At 31.6% G+C, this 13,953-nt stretch overlaps 1 protein-coding gene across 1 annotated transcript; it reads left to right on the top strand.

Annotated features, from left to right (window-relative positions):
• Positions 1-10,843, top strand: LOC128173751 (adhesion G protein-coupled receptor B1-like). The gene is made up of 23 exons (XM_052839426.1): positions 1-61; positions 2,599-2,820; positions 2,904-3,143; positions 3,316-3,392; positions 3,516-3,701; positions 4,165-4,236; positions 4,356-4,461; positions 4,559-4,696; positions 4,889-4,952; positions 5,229-5,367; positions 5,569-5,621; positions 6,413-6,521; positions 6,839-6,942; positions 7,084-7,186; positions 7,577-7,754; positions 8,473-8,542; positions 8,737-8,803; positions 9,088-9,173; positions 9,545-9,671; positions 10,140-10,181; positions 10,270-10,401; positions 10,497-10,571; positions 10,716-10,843. Exons 1-23 carry the CDS (start codon positions 1-3, stop codon positions 10,818-10,820), a joined length of 2,556 nt encoding a protein of 851 aa, XP_052695386.1. The 3' UTR covers positions 10,821-10,843.
• Positions 10,844-13,953: the final 3,110 nt, after the last annotated feature.

Genomic DNA, 13,953 nt, shown 5'->3' with positions numbered 1-13,953 from the left:
ATGGCGGAACTCCTTACTCTTTGTGTTATTTCGTTATTCTTCTTCCAAGTTCAAACGGATGGTATGTATGCAGATTTTATATTTAGCAAATTTAAAAGCACATTGTTTCGTTGTTAATATGAATAGATGAAGTTTTAACGTTTCATTTTAAAGTCAAATTAAAGTTGAACCTTTTTTGGTGAAAACAATTTGCATGGCAGACATCATGTTACAAATAAGGTGCAAAAGTAACAACAATTAAAAAATGTATACTATATATTCAGGCATTGTTACCTTTTTTTGCATTATTTTCTTTAAGTGTTCATTGATTTTTTTTGATTTTTTTTTGCAATGACGCATTCAGTTAGAGCTTTATAGATCTAGATAGTTGATCTGATGTCAAAAGCTATTTATTGTTAATGTTAGGTAATCGGATGTCATCTATTTTTATTTTTAAATTCCGAATTGTCATGAACAAGTTTTGGCATATGGGATCTTAAACCTTGTATATTTTTAAAAGAATAAAAAAAATAATAATATTACCATTAACACTATTAATAAAAATGGCATTTCTTGTATAACTTTTTTATATACAGGAGTAATTTCTTAGTTTATAAAAAAAAAGTATTTTCAAACTAAGAACATGTAATACTGTAACTCTCTTTTTTAAGAAAAAAGACAAATTTTTGATGTTCCGGAAAAAAACACTTCACCCTTATCTGAATAAAGAAGAATTCACTTACTATGTATTAAATCCTTTTCAAGTCTGTGTATTGTGTAATTCTTCTTAGATTAAAGGGGCATTGTTGCTGTCTTTATTTATCCGTAAAAAAATTAATTTTACAATTTCCTTGTTATATTGCTATATGTAAAGCCGTTTTAACAAGACATTGGATTTTCAATGGGATATTTTATAACTGTATACTGTATACGTCTTTAATCCTACGTGTCTAGATATACCTCAATCAATCTTAAAATGAACTGCTCAATATGAATGTCGATCGCAAACATAATGGTTGTACATTAGTCTTTGCCCAAAGAGATGCCTGAGATATGAGGGACAATTAGCATCCGTGTACACAATGCATATGTCTTCGATAGGGCCGCAGAGATAAAAGTGAACAGAATCTTCCGTTATAAATAGTTGTTTAATTTTAATATTAAATGCATTAAATTAGTTTTTATTTTTTAAATACATATTATATAATACTCATGCTTGCTATTTTTAACGAATTTTAAATAAACTATGATTATAATAAACAACTGATAAATTAGAAGCCCTCATGCAACCATGCATCTGTAATGTCAGCCTACACGGAGATGGTGAATGCCCAGTTCAATATTCACGGAAAATAGTTTGACCGTGAACATAGCGAAATTAAAAACACCGTAATGCTTTCCATGTCAACAGAAGTTTGCTCATCAAAACAAGTTGTCATCCATTTGATATCTCCTTCTTCTTTTCGCAAAAGAAGCTCATTTATAAACATCTTTAGGCTGTCAAAATCTGAAACATATGCCCTCTAACGTGACATTGACGTTGTTTGTACTGAAATAAGAATCTCTAGATGAAGTGAGGTTAATTTCATTGTGTTCAATATATTCATATTTATTATCCAATTACTGAACAGTAAATCATGAGTATATATTTTGCCTTGCTCCAAATGGAGTTTGACACGGACTGCCTAAAGACAACTCTGTTATAACGGCTCTAATTAATATATAAAATGTTAGGGTTATATAAAACATCGAACTGAAAACAAGTAAAAAGGGGTACATTTAGGCATTAGCAAGAACGGATAATAATACCACTTTATAGTGAACGCCTTCATAACTTCCCTTCAATATTCACACATAAATTGCATTACAAAAAAGCACTTATTACAGGGAAGTATGTAATGAATAGATATTCTATGTTATTAAAGATAGAAGATTTCATTGCCAGTACAATATGATTCGATATATTTAAAGTTTAAAGTTTTTATTTTAAAAAAAAATAAAAAATGAAAATTTATTTACTGCACAACTATAATTTAACTTCTCAAGCAGCTCAAATCTAATATTTTACTGAAAAAAAAATATAGTGTACATAATGAATCGGGTGCTGCATATAACTGTTTTTATGTATGAATTCATTTCCCAGTCTGTATTAGCGTCTGCATTCAAAGGATCAGTTTTAAACAGTTTTGCATAGCAATTAAGGCTTTCCTTGCTTATAATAGCTTGCCTAAATTTTTGTTAATTTATTTACATTTTAATTTCATTTTTGGTGTGCGTGATAACTATGAATCAAATTTGTAATGTATAATTCAGTTAACTTCATCAAAGCCTCAAAGACTTATCGTAGGGAGCAAACCGGGATTGGCATATATCGTATATCATGAAAATAACACAATGTCAATCAATCGAAATCTAATTTAATTTACAGTTGAAAAAAATGTATAAATTAACCTGAACTCATCTTTTTGAATATAATGTGGTGATAATTATGCTCAAGGCAACATTAAAATCTATTATTGGGGTCTTTAATGAATTTTATAATTCCCGTCTAAAACTATCACCTCATGAACATATTCAAAGAGTTATACCTTTTGTTAATGAATTTCATTAATTTTACAGAACAAATTGTCACTAACATGACCAAAGTCAAAGGTAGCTCTATTTACTTCAAATCCTTCTTGGCATCGTATGCAGTGGACGGCGATTTCAATCAAAATAATATAAGGCGCTGCTTTCATACTGCTGTGAAGAAAACAATAAAAGAAGCGTGGCTTCAAATAGACCTAGGAAGAGTATATAGGGTCAGCTCAGTCAAACTCTGGTACAGGAGTACTAACATATGTGCGTATGATAATACTTTACATTCAGCTAGTTTTATGTTTTAAATTGTTAGCAAGAAATTGATCACAATCTTGTATTTATAGATGGATCCACTTATGACAACAAAAAATCACGACTCCCGGGTTTTTCAATCCGTGTGTCTAATGATACCACTGTACCAACATCACGCTCATCATGTTACACCTCTTCAAAATATGACGCCATGCCGACCATTATAGAGAAGGAATGTAAAAGAACAACCAGATACGTTTGGATTTATCAGGATCAGACATCTTCAGGAGAAAAATGCCCGATCCTAGAAATCTGCGAAATCCAAGTTTTTGGTACATAACAATCATTTAATTTTTAAACATAATGTAAAGTTTGGACGTTTCACATGTACATAAAGTTGGTTAGCCTACACTCTAAAATTAACAGTTATGTTCAAAGTTTCACGACGCGTAATATATGTATATTGTTGTTAAATTTTTAAAAAAAATATGATTGTCTAAATAGTTCAACCACCCGGACTTATGCATTCCCTTATGACTATAAGTTCCACGACTGAACGCTTGGGGAATGCTTCGCAGCAGGTAAGATGCAGTTTGCTTTTTGAATGTTTGTTAGGAGGTGAATCTTTTTTTCATTCTATGATATTATATAAATGATTGTTTACGACATGTAGTCTGACTTTAGTTAAACATGTACCTGCTTAGTTGAACAGTATAATAGAAGATGGAAAACAGGATACGAAAGTGTTCCAGGAAACCGTAAGTGGAATTCTGCACATGATGAAAAACACAACATTTTCAATCAAGGGAATAAGTGCAGGGGACCTTAACTCAACATTGGACATCTTAGAGAAGATTGTTAACACCACTGGACCAGACATAGAAAACGAGGTGATACAGCTCACAAAAACAGTTTTGCTTTTCGCATTAAATTGCATTTAATTATTCTGATGATTTGATAAAAAACAAAACAAAAGTATAAACTGATTATTTTTAGCCTTTATCATCGTTTGAAGAAATGCACAATGTTTTCATTCATTTGTTTTAGAAAAATAACATGATATTATTATGATCAAGGTCAACTGAATAAGATGTTTATGTTCTTATATCTAAATTATGATAATTAATATGATACGTATAAAAAAATCCGGATAATTTTCGGCTATCGAACATGGTTGATGATCGGAAATCGTTGATGAAACTTAATTGAGATTCATCTGGCCGATACTCAGATGGCTTCTTTAAGAGATGGTGCCGATACAAACCCTCTCCAATACCCTCTCTAATCAACTGCATATGTAGTTTTCAAATCTGTACAAAAAGGATGATAATGGTATACATTGAGTTATTTTAGGTTTTCTACGCCGTGATTGACAATATTTTATCAACGAACAACTCGAAATCGTGGACTACCCTCATAAAAAAGGTTAAGGTTTTATATAAGAATTGTGTTTTCTATTTAGTTGTAAAACGATAAATTAACCTTGTTGCCATTTAAAACCCTTATGCCTAACCTTTGCATATCTGTCACCCGTGATCTTTCAGAAAGGAAAACGCGCTAGCTCAATATTAAAGAATATGGATCATCTTAATGAGATTTTGATGCAAAAAGACAATTTAACAACGCCAAGGTTTTGTGGCTCCAATATTGGTAATCACTATATATCAATTCATCAACTTAATTATTATCAATATTTCAAGAAATATTCACAAAAACAGATGCTGTTGGTTGGTTTTTTCTATTCTAGAACTGACTATTAACGAAACAAATCTCGATGAAAGCGATATTCGTTTTCCGGATATATTATCAAACAATACTTCGGATAATGACAACGAAATGCCGACTTTTCTAGAACTACCAAAGCAACACATAAATGTTCCAAAGGGTAAATAGTTTATTTGGTCAGAAAAAACATATTTTTTCTAATTCTGTCAGTCAAATTGTAATTAAACATCAATATGATTTCTAGATTGATTATTTTTATGATGTTTAAGAGGCGAAGGCGAAATGACATTCTGCCCCCAATAATATGAAAATAAAACTTTTTTAAATGATTTCTTTTCGATTAATATTTTAGACATGCGATGTGTGGCTATAATATACAAAACCCTACCAGATTTGCTGTCAAAGGAAAATCACAGGTTTTTTGTATTTGTTACTTAAACTCTAACTATCTTTGAAGCAAACGAAAATGGAACAAAAAATTAAGCTATGATCATTAATAATTAAACGATCGAATACTAAGGAAAATACAAAGGTATTTATAGAATATAACCAATATAATTAATTTTATTCTTAATAAACTTTCATCCATTATTTATTGGTTTAATACTAGTACTGTATGTGAAATTAATATAATAACTTCAACAAAGACCAATATATTAAATATCATGTTTCCTCCAACTTCAAATTTGCAGGAACGAAAAACTAGAAATTCAGACGGGGGAATCCACAACAAATACATTTGTCAATTCTCCCATTCTCTCCCTGACTACACAGAATGATGTCGGAATATTGGATCCACCCCTAGCATTAACGTTCAGGCATATCGTTAATGTAAGATGTTTTTTTTATCTTATCTATGGTAGACTTCTTATTTTTTTGGCATTTAATTTGTATTTTGATTAATTGCAAAATGTCAATTATTGGTTTTGAAATAATGTAAAATATTGAGAGTGTTGTTTCAATATGTATGGATTTACACACGAACGGCGCAAATTAATTTAGCAAATTGTATTTTAATTTAATATTTTATAGAATGAATCAAATGAATTGCATCCAGTGTGCGTTTCCTGGGATTTTAAAACAAGGTAGTTTGTTCAAAGGAAATTTATAACTTTTTCAAAATGTTAGCTTAAAAATCATTATATTTTCTGACTTTGTTAAGAGGTAAACTGATTTTTTTTAAATTATATATCATAGAAATAATTGATAAAAATATCGCCCAAACATGCGCGGATTCATTAAATTTTCCAGGGTAGAGGTCTGAGGGGGGGGGGGGGGGGGGGGGGCGCAGGTGATGGGGGTGGGTCTGAGGCACATTTTCTGTAATCACTAATATAATTATGTAAATTCATGAATTTTTCAGGGGATTAGGAACCTCCCCCTCCCACGACTCCTCCTCTAGATCCGCGCATGCTTAAATATGAACTTATAAAACCCGATAGCGTTATGCTTTATAGCTGTAATGAAGTCCAACAAACTGTGACTGATTAGGGTGTGCTCGTCCAATAGATTTATTTTCGGTACCTACAAGGGTCTTTTTAACTCCTAAACGAAATTTCTCTCCAGTATTCTAAAAACAATCCATTCTCAATAAAGCATGCCTTTTTCAGTACAGTAAACTAAATTTCATTTGCAACAACTTTACTTTGTGACTTACCGAAGAAAAATTCGTTCGCAGCGACTATTTACCGCAATCAAATCTCATCTTTACCTGTAACATTATCGTTTTAGCGAGATTAATTCGCGACGACGAGGCTTTAGTAAACCACGTAAAATATGTATCGTAGGCGAATAAAAAATTGGTTAACAGTACATTCGCTGCTATTGCGCAATGCACTGTTATTAGAACGTGTTCTATTACCTTCTTTTTTCTTAGCAAATGGACGGAGAGGGGTTGCAAAGTGAAACAGAGTGATCACCAAAAAACAGTATGTCTGTGTAACCATCTCACAAACTTTGCCATTTTGATGAGACCGTATTTTTCGGTGAGAGTTGTTGTTTTATGTATTTTTAAAATAAAAGGAACATGACCTCGATTTTGTTTTCCAAAATTAAATTGTATGTAAATGTTCTCGATGCAAAAGTAAATTAATTAGATATTTCCAATTGTTTGTCAAAGTTTGTTTGTTAATTTTTAAGTTATAAGCGAGATAATGAGCTTACAATTCTTTGCTATGTAATAAAAGCTATCGCATTTTGTACCTTACTGAAGTTAATTTCGATATAAAAATTCAACAATTCAGAAAAATATTGTAACACTGCCTTTTAAGAAGAAAAAATGATATGAATTTCATCTTTTCAGGTGAAAGAAGAAAGCAACATCTTGAAAACGATGTCCTTTGTTGGTGTGGTTCTCTCGATAGCGTTTGCGTTCATAACGTTTGTAATCTACATCATGACTTGGAGGTACAAATATTGTATAGATTGTGTATAGTATGCATAGTTTAAAATACCCCCCAAAATACCGTACACATACCATTCTAGCAGTATGTGCAAGATAAATGACAATTTCATAAATATGTATTCAAAAGTCATTATTTTATACAGATATATCAAAAGTGAACAAAATATCATGATGCTGAATATGTGTGGAGCCTTGATTATGTCCCTTGTTATGTTCATTACAACTGTGGAGGAAACACATGACGGGGTAATTTGTATATCATACATTAAATTCTTTCATTTTGAATTAGAACATGAATCTAGAGGTTAAATTTTAGAAACTAATATAAGTATGAACAAATTTGCTTTAAATAAAATGCGACATAATTTTAATAACCTGTATAGTATTTTACAAAATTGGAAATATTTTTTAGAAAAGTCTAAAAAGAAAAATTGAGAGAGAGAGAGAGAGAGAGAGAGAGAGAGAGAGAGAGAGAGAGAGAGAGAGAGAGAGAGAGAGAATGGAAGAGAGGTAATAGATGGAACGCAATGAATTTTCCAACTGCCTTTTAAAATAATTGTTCTTGAAAAAAAAATCAATTACTAGTTAATACAAAAAGTTTGTAATTTATAGTATCAATTCTCTTTTAAATTTCAGAACCTTTGTGTTGCGATAACGGCCATAATCCATTACCTCTTCCTAGTTACTTTCTGCAGTATGCTTGGCATTGGTGTCTATTTATTTATGAGCATAACAGTTACATACTATGCAATGTACGTTGCAAACAACTTCAAGTCAAAACCCAGAATCCATTGGTTTCTGATTGGAGCATGGGGTAAGTCATCTAAATGTTTGTTTTGTGTTCTTCTAGTGTTGGTTGCAGTTAGAGTCTTCCACCGAAATAAGTACACCACCAAAGGTCATGTCTTATATGTATAAGCCTTAGGGTTCTTTCTTGTAAACCAGCATCACTGGATTTGGTAGTGTTGCTTTTGTCGATTGCAGTTCGCTGGATTGCCAGTCGCTGGTGAGAGAACGCAGCTACATTTTTAACCTATTGATGACTATCTTGAAATATAATGCCGAAGTTATAGTATTCTATAAAACGGGGATTTTAAACCTCCGATTCTGCCTACTCCGTTCAAATACATTTTAAATGTAAAAGGCTAGATCACTGTACCGAGTTTCAAAATAAGTACCAGTTTTAAGCTTTATTCGTCCTTGTTCAGCAGCCAATTGTTTCATTAACGTCACCGGAAACGGCTGGCGAGGCAACGTTAAAGGAAAAACCCCATAAAATGTACTCAAATTAAAACCTGCACTTACTTGGTGAGAAAGCATTGTTCACCACATATCATACACATACTGTTATAATATCAAATGTTTCTCTTTTGGAAAAATAAAATATATTAAGTCTCAGCTTACGAAATTTGATGATGATAGAATATCCTTAAGTTTATTTTTTTCATAATATATAATCAAATTAGTTCTGTTATATTGTAACTATAACACAATTATCATTTCATTTTCTTTTTTTACGTTTTTGTGGTCAGGTTTGCCAGCCATTATTACAGCAACTAACCTTGGGGTATTCTGGGGAAAAGGATATCACTTAAAAAACTAGTATGACGTCATTTAACTAATAATACTTTGTGATGCACTATAAAAGAACGATTATTTTTCTCCTTTGATATATATTGAATTTTGACTGTTATATACCTCTTTTCATATTTATGAGTTATTGTAATCAGTAATTGTCAATAAAATATAAATATAAATAAAAAATGATAAATTAATTGCAATATATCACTGTTTAGTTGTTGGTTATCCATGAAAAGTGGATCTCTCTACCTGTTCATCATCCCAGTATGTTTGATAAATATAGTAGGTACCCGGAAATTGGTGTGTAAATGGACTTGCTTTATATTAATTTAATTCTATCTACATGACCTTTATTTGAAAATAATCTTCGAGTATAAAATTTTATATTTTTACATTTTTATTTCCATAATAACAAAAAACTTACACTTTATAAAAAAAAAGAACAAACAAAAACAAAGAAGAACAATTGTTAAAAAAAATATATTGCTCATTATCTTTGCAAAACGTTGACTTTTTTAATGTTTTAATTTCTTGGTTTTTTGAAAACCTGTGATTTTTTTTTTCAGCTTAACATCCTGATAATTGTTTCTTTGCTGCGGGTATTATATGCTTCAAGAACAATGTCAAAATCTTCACTCCAGCAAAAAGCTTCGTAAGTAAAAACTAAAAATATATAGTGAGGCTTGTTTTCGTATTTCATGACATTTATATCGTAAACTATAATCCTTTCCATTTTTCTTATAAACACTAAAATTTGATATAATATCAGGAAGAACAAAGACTAAGAAAAGCCACATGTTGTTTTAAAAAATGTTTTCAAATTGATTAAAGTTAACTGTTCTGATACACATTGACTTTCGATAGCGGTAGTGTATCAGAAATGATTTTAATCAGTTTTTAATATTTTAAAACTGAATCTAATATATAAAAATTCGTGTCATCATTTGTAGCATGCATGCAATTGCGATACGTAAACTTTTTATTAGCACTCTTTCTCCTTTTTGATTACATTTTTTTTAAAAGATCCGGTTTACGATCCCTCGGTACCCTCGTCCCAGTGCTTGGTGTGACCTGGATATTAGGCATGTTCGCAGTGGACCATAAAACAGACATTTTTCAGTACATATTTGTCATTGCAAACTCTCTACAGGTCAGTCTTGAATTTGATTTGTATACTATTAATTGCAGCAATACTCCCACACAGACATACCCTCAACTACACAAAAATATGTCTGCAAAAATCTGGAATTCTCTGCCAGAGTCATTTAGAAACTTTACCTCTTTTAATCATTTCTAATCAAACATATATAGTTGGTATGCACACTGTTGAAACTGTTGCGCTTGTCGGTAAGTTTCCTAAACAGGTTTGATTTCAGTACGTCAGAATTATTGTGGTATCTATTTGTCTTAGAGTATCCTTGTGGTATGTTTGCAGTTATGTTTTTAGTAATGTGTTACTGATATTGTATATTCTTTGTTGTAATTTTATGAAATGGTATTATGTAGTCGGAAAATCGGCAAAAGCTCCATAGCTAATGTTTATTGTTTGTAAAACCCGACTTTAAATAAACATTATCTATCTTATATACTGTATATATTCTTATTTCTTTTTTTTCAGGGGGTTTTCATTTTTGTCACTCACGTCTTACTTAACAAAAAGGTTAGTTAATCTACATTTTACTTTATAATGTAAAATCATATTTAACCTTTGATAAGTTGAAGGTGCAATGCTTTATTATATTTTAAAGGTAAGGCAAGGATTGTGCAACACGTTTCAAAAACTAAAAACAATGACAACGTCTTCTGGCCAGAACATGAAAACATCTCCCACACAAAGTCAGCCATTGTCTACAACAAACGCGCCCATGTTGAAAAACAAGGTTAATATGCGTTTCTTATGTATCTTCGTTGGAGACTACAATTTCATGTAATTAAACTTTCACAAAACATTTTTGACCTTTTTTCTTGTATTCAGGAAAATGCTTTGAATGAAACAATATGCAGTGAAAATGCAGAGAAATCAAAGTTGATGTTGGCAGAAAAAGCAGAGGTAACGCATCATTCCGAATGGTTTTCGTAAAATAAGATTTGAAATGCGACATTCTTATATAAATTAAAAATTAAATTGAAGAAAAAAAAATCATATGTTTATGAAATACTGATGCAAGCAACGATTGTATGTTCTTAATACTAGGTCATGGAAACACCGGACATTCTTCAAGCCACCGAGTGGGGGAAGGAAACGATTCATAACACTAGTTTTCTTTATACGTATAACATGTCCCGTGGTCCGAAATAAAAAAAAAATCCTTATTTGGTCATTCATTGTTAAGAAACCCATGTTTTCGAATTTTATAGGGAAATCAATACTGTGGAATCATTAAATTTCGTGGGGGCCAATTTTCGTGGATGACTTAAATTTTACAGGTTCGTGGGGACGTAATTTCGTGTATTCATATATATCTACAAAAGGGAATATGACTTTATTACCCTAATTCATCAATTCGTGAAGGATGTTATTTGGTGGATGAGAGGTACCCACAAATTCCACGAAAAATGAGCCACCACGAAATCTAATGATTTCACAGTAATGCACAGAGCCATTTATCTGCAGGTTAATACATCAAAATGCAAACATTTTTTATTCTATAACAGGGTGCTTAAATTTAACGTAAACGTTTATTTTGAAGTTCATTATTTCTATACAATCTTCAGTGTCTATGGCACTATGATTTGATTTTGTAATGTTTTGTTTTGTCAATTCACCATTAACTTTTTTTCTATATTTAAGCTTACCATTACCGAACAATTTATAAATATAATAAGGAATCGTTCTTTGAGTATTATGAGCTAGTCGAACCTTTTTTTATGTTAGTCTCAAATTGACAAAACTCAAAACTAATACAATCTCATTGTATTTTTTTTAATATATCTTTGTCATTGTATTTTTAAGTTTTTGTTGATTAATATTACATGTCGTTGTGCTTTTTGCAAATTGTATATGTATAGTTTTACCTCATGATACCACGGATATTGTAGAAACCATTCTTCTAATATAAATCATGATAAATAATAGCAATGTAATTGAAAAAAAAAACCATTAAATGCAAATTTTAACGTATCTGCATGTATTTTGTTCTAGACAAGAAAAAATAATTAAATATTTCTTCATGTGTCCTGAGTTTTATGTTATTTTTTTTTTATTACTTTTATCGTTGATTCTACATTAATTTTGTTGGTCACCTGAGTCACTCAAGTGACTTTGTGCAGTTTGTCTTCTTCTGTCGTCGTGCGTCATGTGCATCGTCCGTTGACAATTTTACATTTAAACTTCTTCATGAAACTGACAATAGTTACCGATTTTGATGTGAAGCATTTTTATGGTGAGAGAAAAGTAAATTGTCATACCCATGGTTTTACAAACCCAGTGCCACAGAGGCGGGGCCAAATATGCAAAACTGGTCAATTTTTAAAGAAATCTTTATTTCTATTGGGGGATAAAAACTAAATGCACAAGTTATAGTTTTCACGAGGTCGTTTACTAAAATTATGAAATTCATGGTCCCTTCTGTCAGGGGTTCAGTCCCTAGGGCGAGGCCAATATAGCCATATAGTGAAGAAGTGTTGATTCTATAATATTTTTTTTCTGTACTGCCACAGCCGTGGGAGTCATGCATTTTTTATGACGCTTAATATAATCTTATGTTAACTGAGCAGAAACTGGGGGTTGAAATATGACCGTATATGGAACACGAAGTTTTAATGAGGGCAATTGCTGTGTGTCTTCATTGACAATGTTAAACTTCATCTGGAAAACTATATGGTAAATTGCCACTTGGCAATATTGACTTCAACATATGTTTTCTATTTTAGGAAATCTACTTAAATATCCTCCGCATTGTATATGAGTAGAAATAGGGTGTATGCATTTGTTGTGCATAATAAATGTAACCATGGATATTATTTTAAAAGATCGACCATTAAAGGCCCGCGGGTCTCTGATTACCAAAAAGTGCATTATTTTTGCCCCTGGAGCTAAGGTATAGATAGTATGAGACTCCTCCTACTTTTAAACCCCACCCACCCTCCCCTTCCCCATATTCGTTTATCAATGTTTTTTAAACATCAAATACAAAAAACCACGTCACATTGGAGGAGTCTCAGATTAGAATTTAGACATCACATTTGAATTTTAAAATGCAATCAGGAGAGCCTCTGACGTGTCACTCTAATGGTACTCAGATGCTACTCAGGGGGCAGTCAAGGCCTGTGGACCTCTTGTTGTTGAACCCGCTTAAATATGATACAAGAGAATATCATTTTATTATTTTGGGGAGTTGATTTTAGTCAACTCTCCTATGCAGTTGCTATGGCAAACCGGAAGTGAAACAGTGTTTGGACCTTAGCACACATCATCACTGCTGACAAGACTTAGTACTTGGAAATAATCGTTAATTTTGTTGTAATGTACTTAGATGCATTGTTTTTCAAAAAAACTTATTGATAAATACACGTATCTAGAAAACAGTCATATTTTAACTGGTACGAACAATTTAGATATTTTTTGAAGTCGTATGTATTCCTACGCCAAAGTTCAATATTGGTGGTATGCAATTTTAAAGAAATATTTCGATTTATGATACATAATGCATCGCAGAGTTTGATGGCGTTAAATCAATTCTCAAATATTACACAACATGATTCATATGGGGTTTTCAGTCTAACACTTGGAAAAGCCTGATAATTCATAGTAGAAAAAATGTGCAAAATTATTCAATACAGCTATGAAACTACACATATACTTACCATGCAAAATTAAATATCGTTGATTTTCAAACAAATATTAGTCAATAAAATCAACTCCCGTCATTAGTTCAGTACTTTGATTTTCAACTAACATTTAAAGACCTTAATTCATTGCTAGAATTAGAACCACACATTTGTGTTGCCTAATTGTAGTGACAAACTTTGAAATTTACAACATTTTAATCCAGGGATGAGTAAATGAGAACCATAGTTAATTTGTTCTTATGATGTATCAAAACTTTGGAACATCTGCACAACTTTAGTTATCTCTTTTTAGTCAACTGAGCCAAAATCTTACGTGATATTTCCCTGGTCACCTGTCGCCGCCCGGTTGTCTGTAAACGTTTTACAGTTTAACCTTCTTCTCTGAAGACATTGGACTTAGTTTTCCCAAATGTGGTATAAAGCATTCTTTTTTTTGTGATTATAATCTGTAAACATAAAGGGCCACGCCTTTTTTTCTAAGGGGCTTATAGTCACAAAACACTCAAAATAGGCTTACAATTTTAAAGCCAGATCTTACTAACAAGTATCACTGCCCCAGGAATGCCAATATTTACATTAAGCTTTGAATATGATGTCCCAGTAGTATGTTTTAATGCTGTTCTTTTTATATATATTGTGTT

This window comes from Crassostrea angulata, chromosome 2 (genome assembly GCF_025612915.1).
Source record: "Crassostrea angulata isolate pt1a10 chromosome 2, ASM2561291v2, whole genome shotgun sequence".
Classification (NCBI taxonomy): domain Eukaryota; kingdom Metazoa; phylum Mollusca; class Bivalvia; order Ostreida; family Ostreidae; genus Magallana; species Magallana angulata.
The sequence above is the reverse complement of the archived record's forward strand: the minus strand, read 5'-3'. Positions and strand labels throughout refer to the sequence as shown.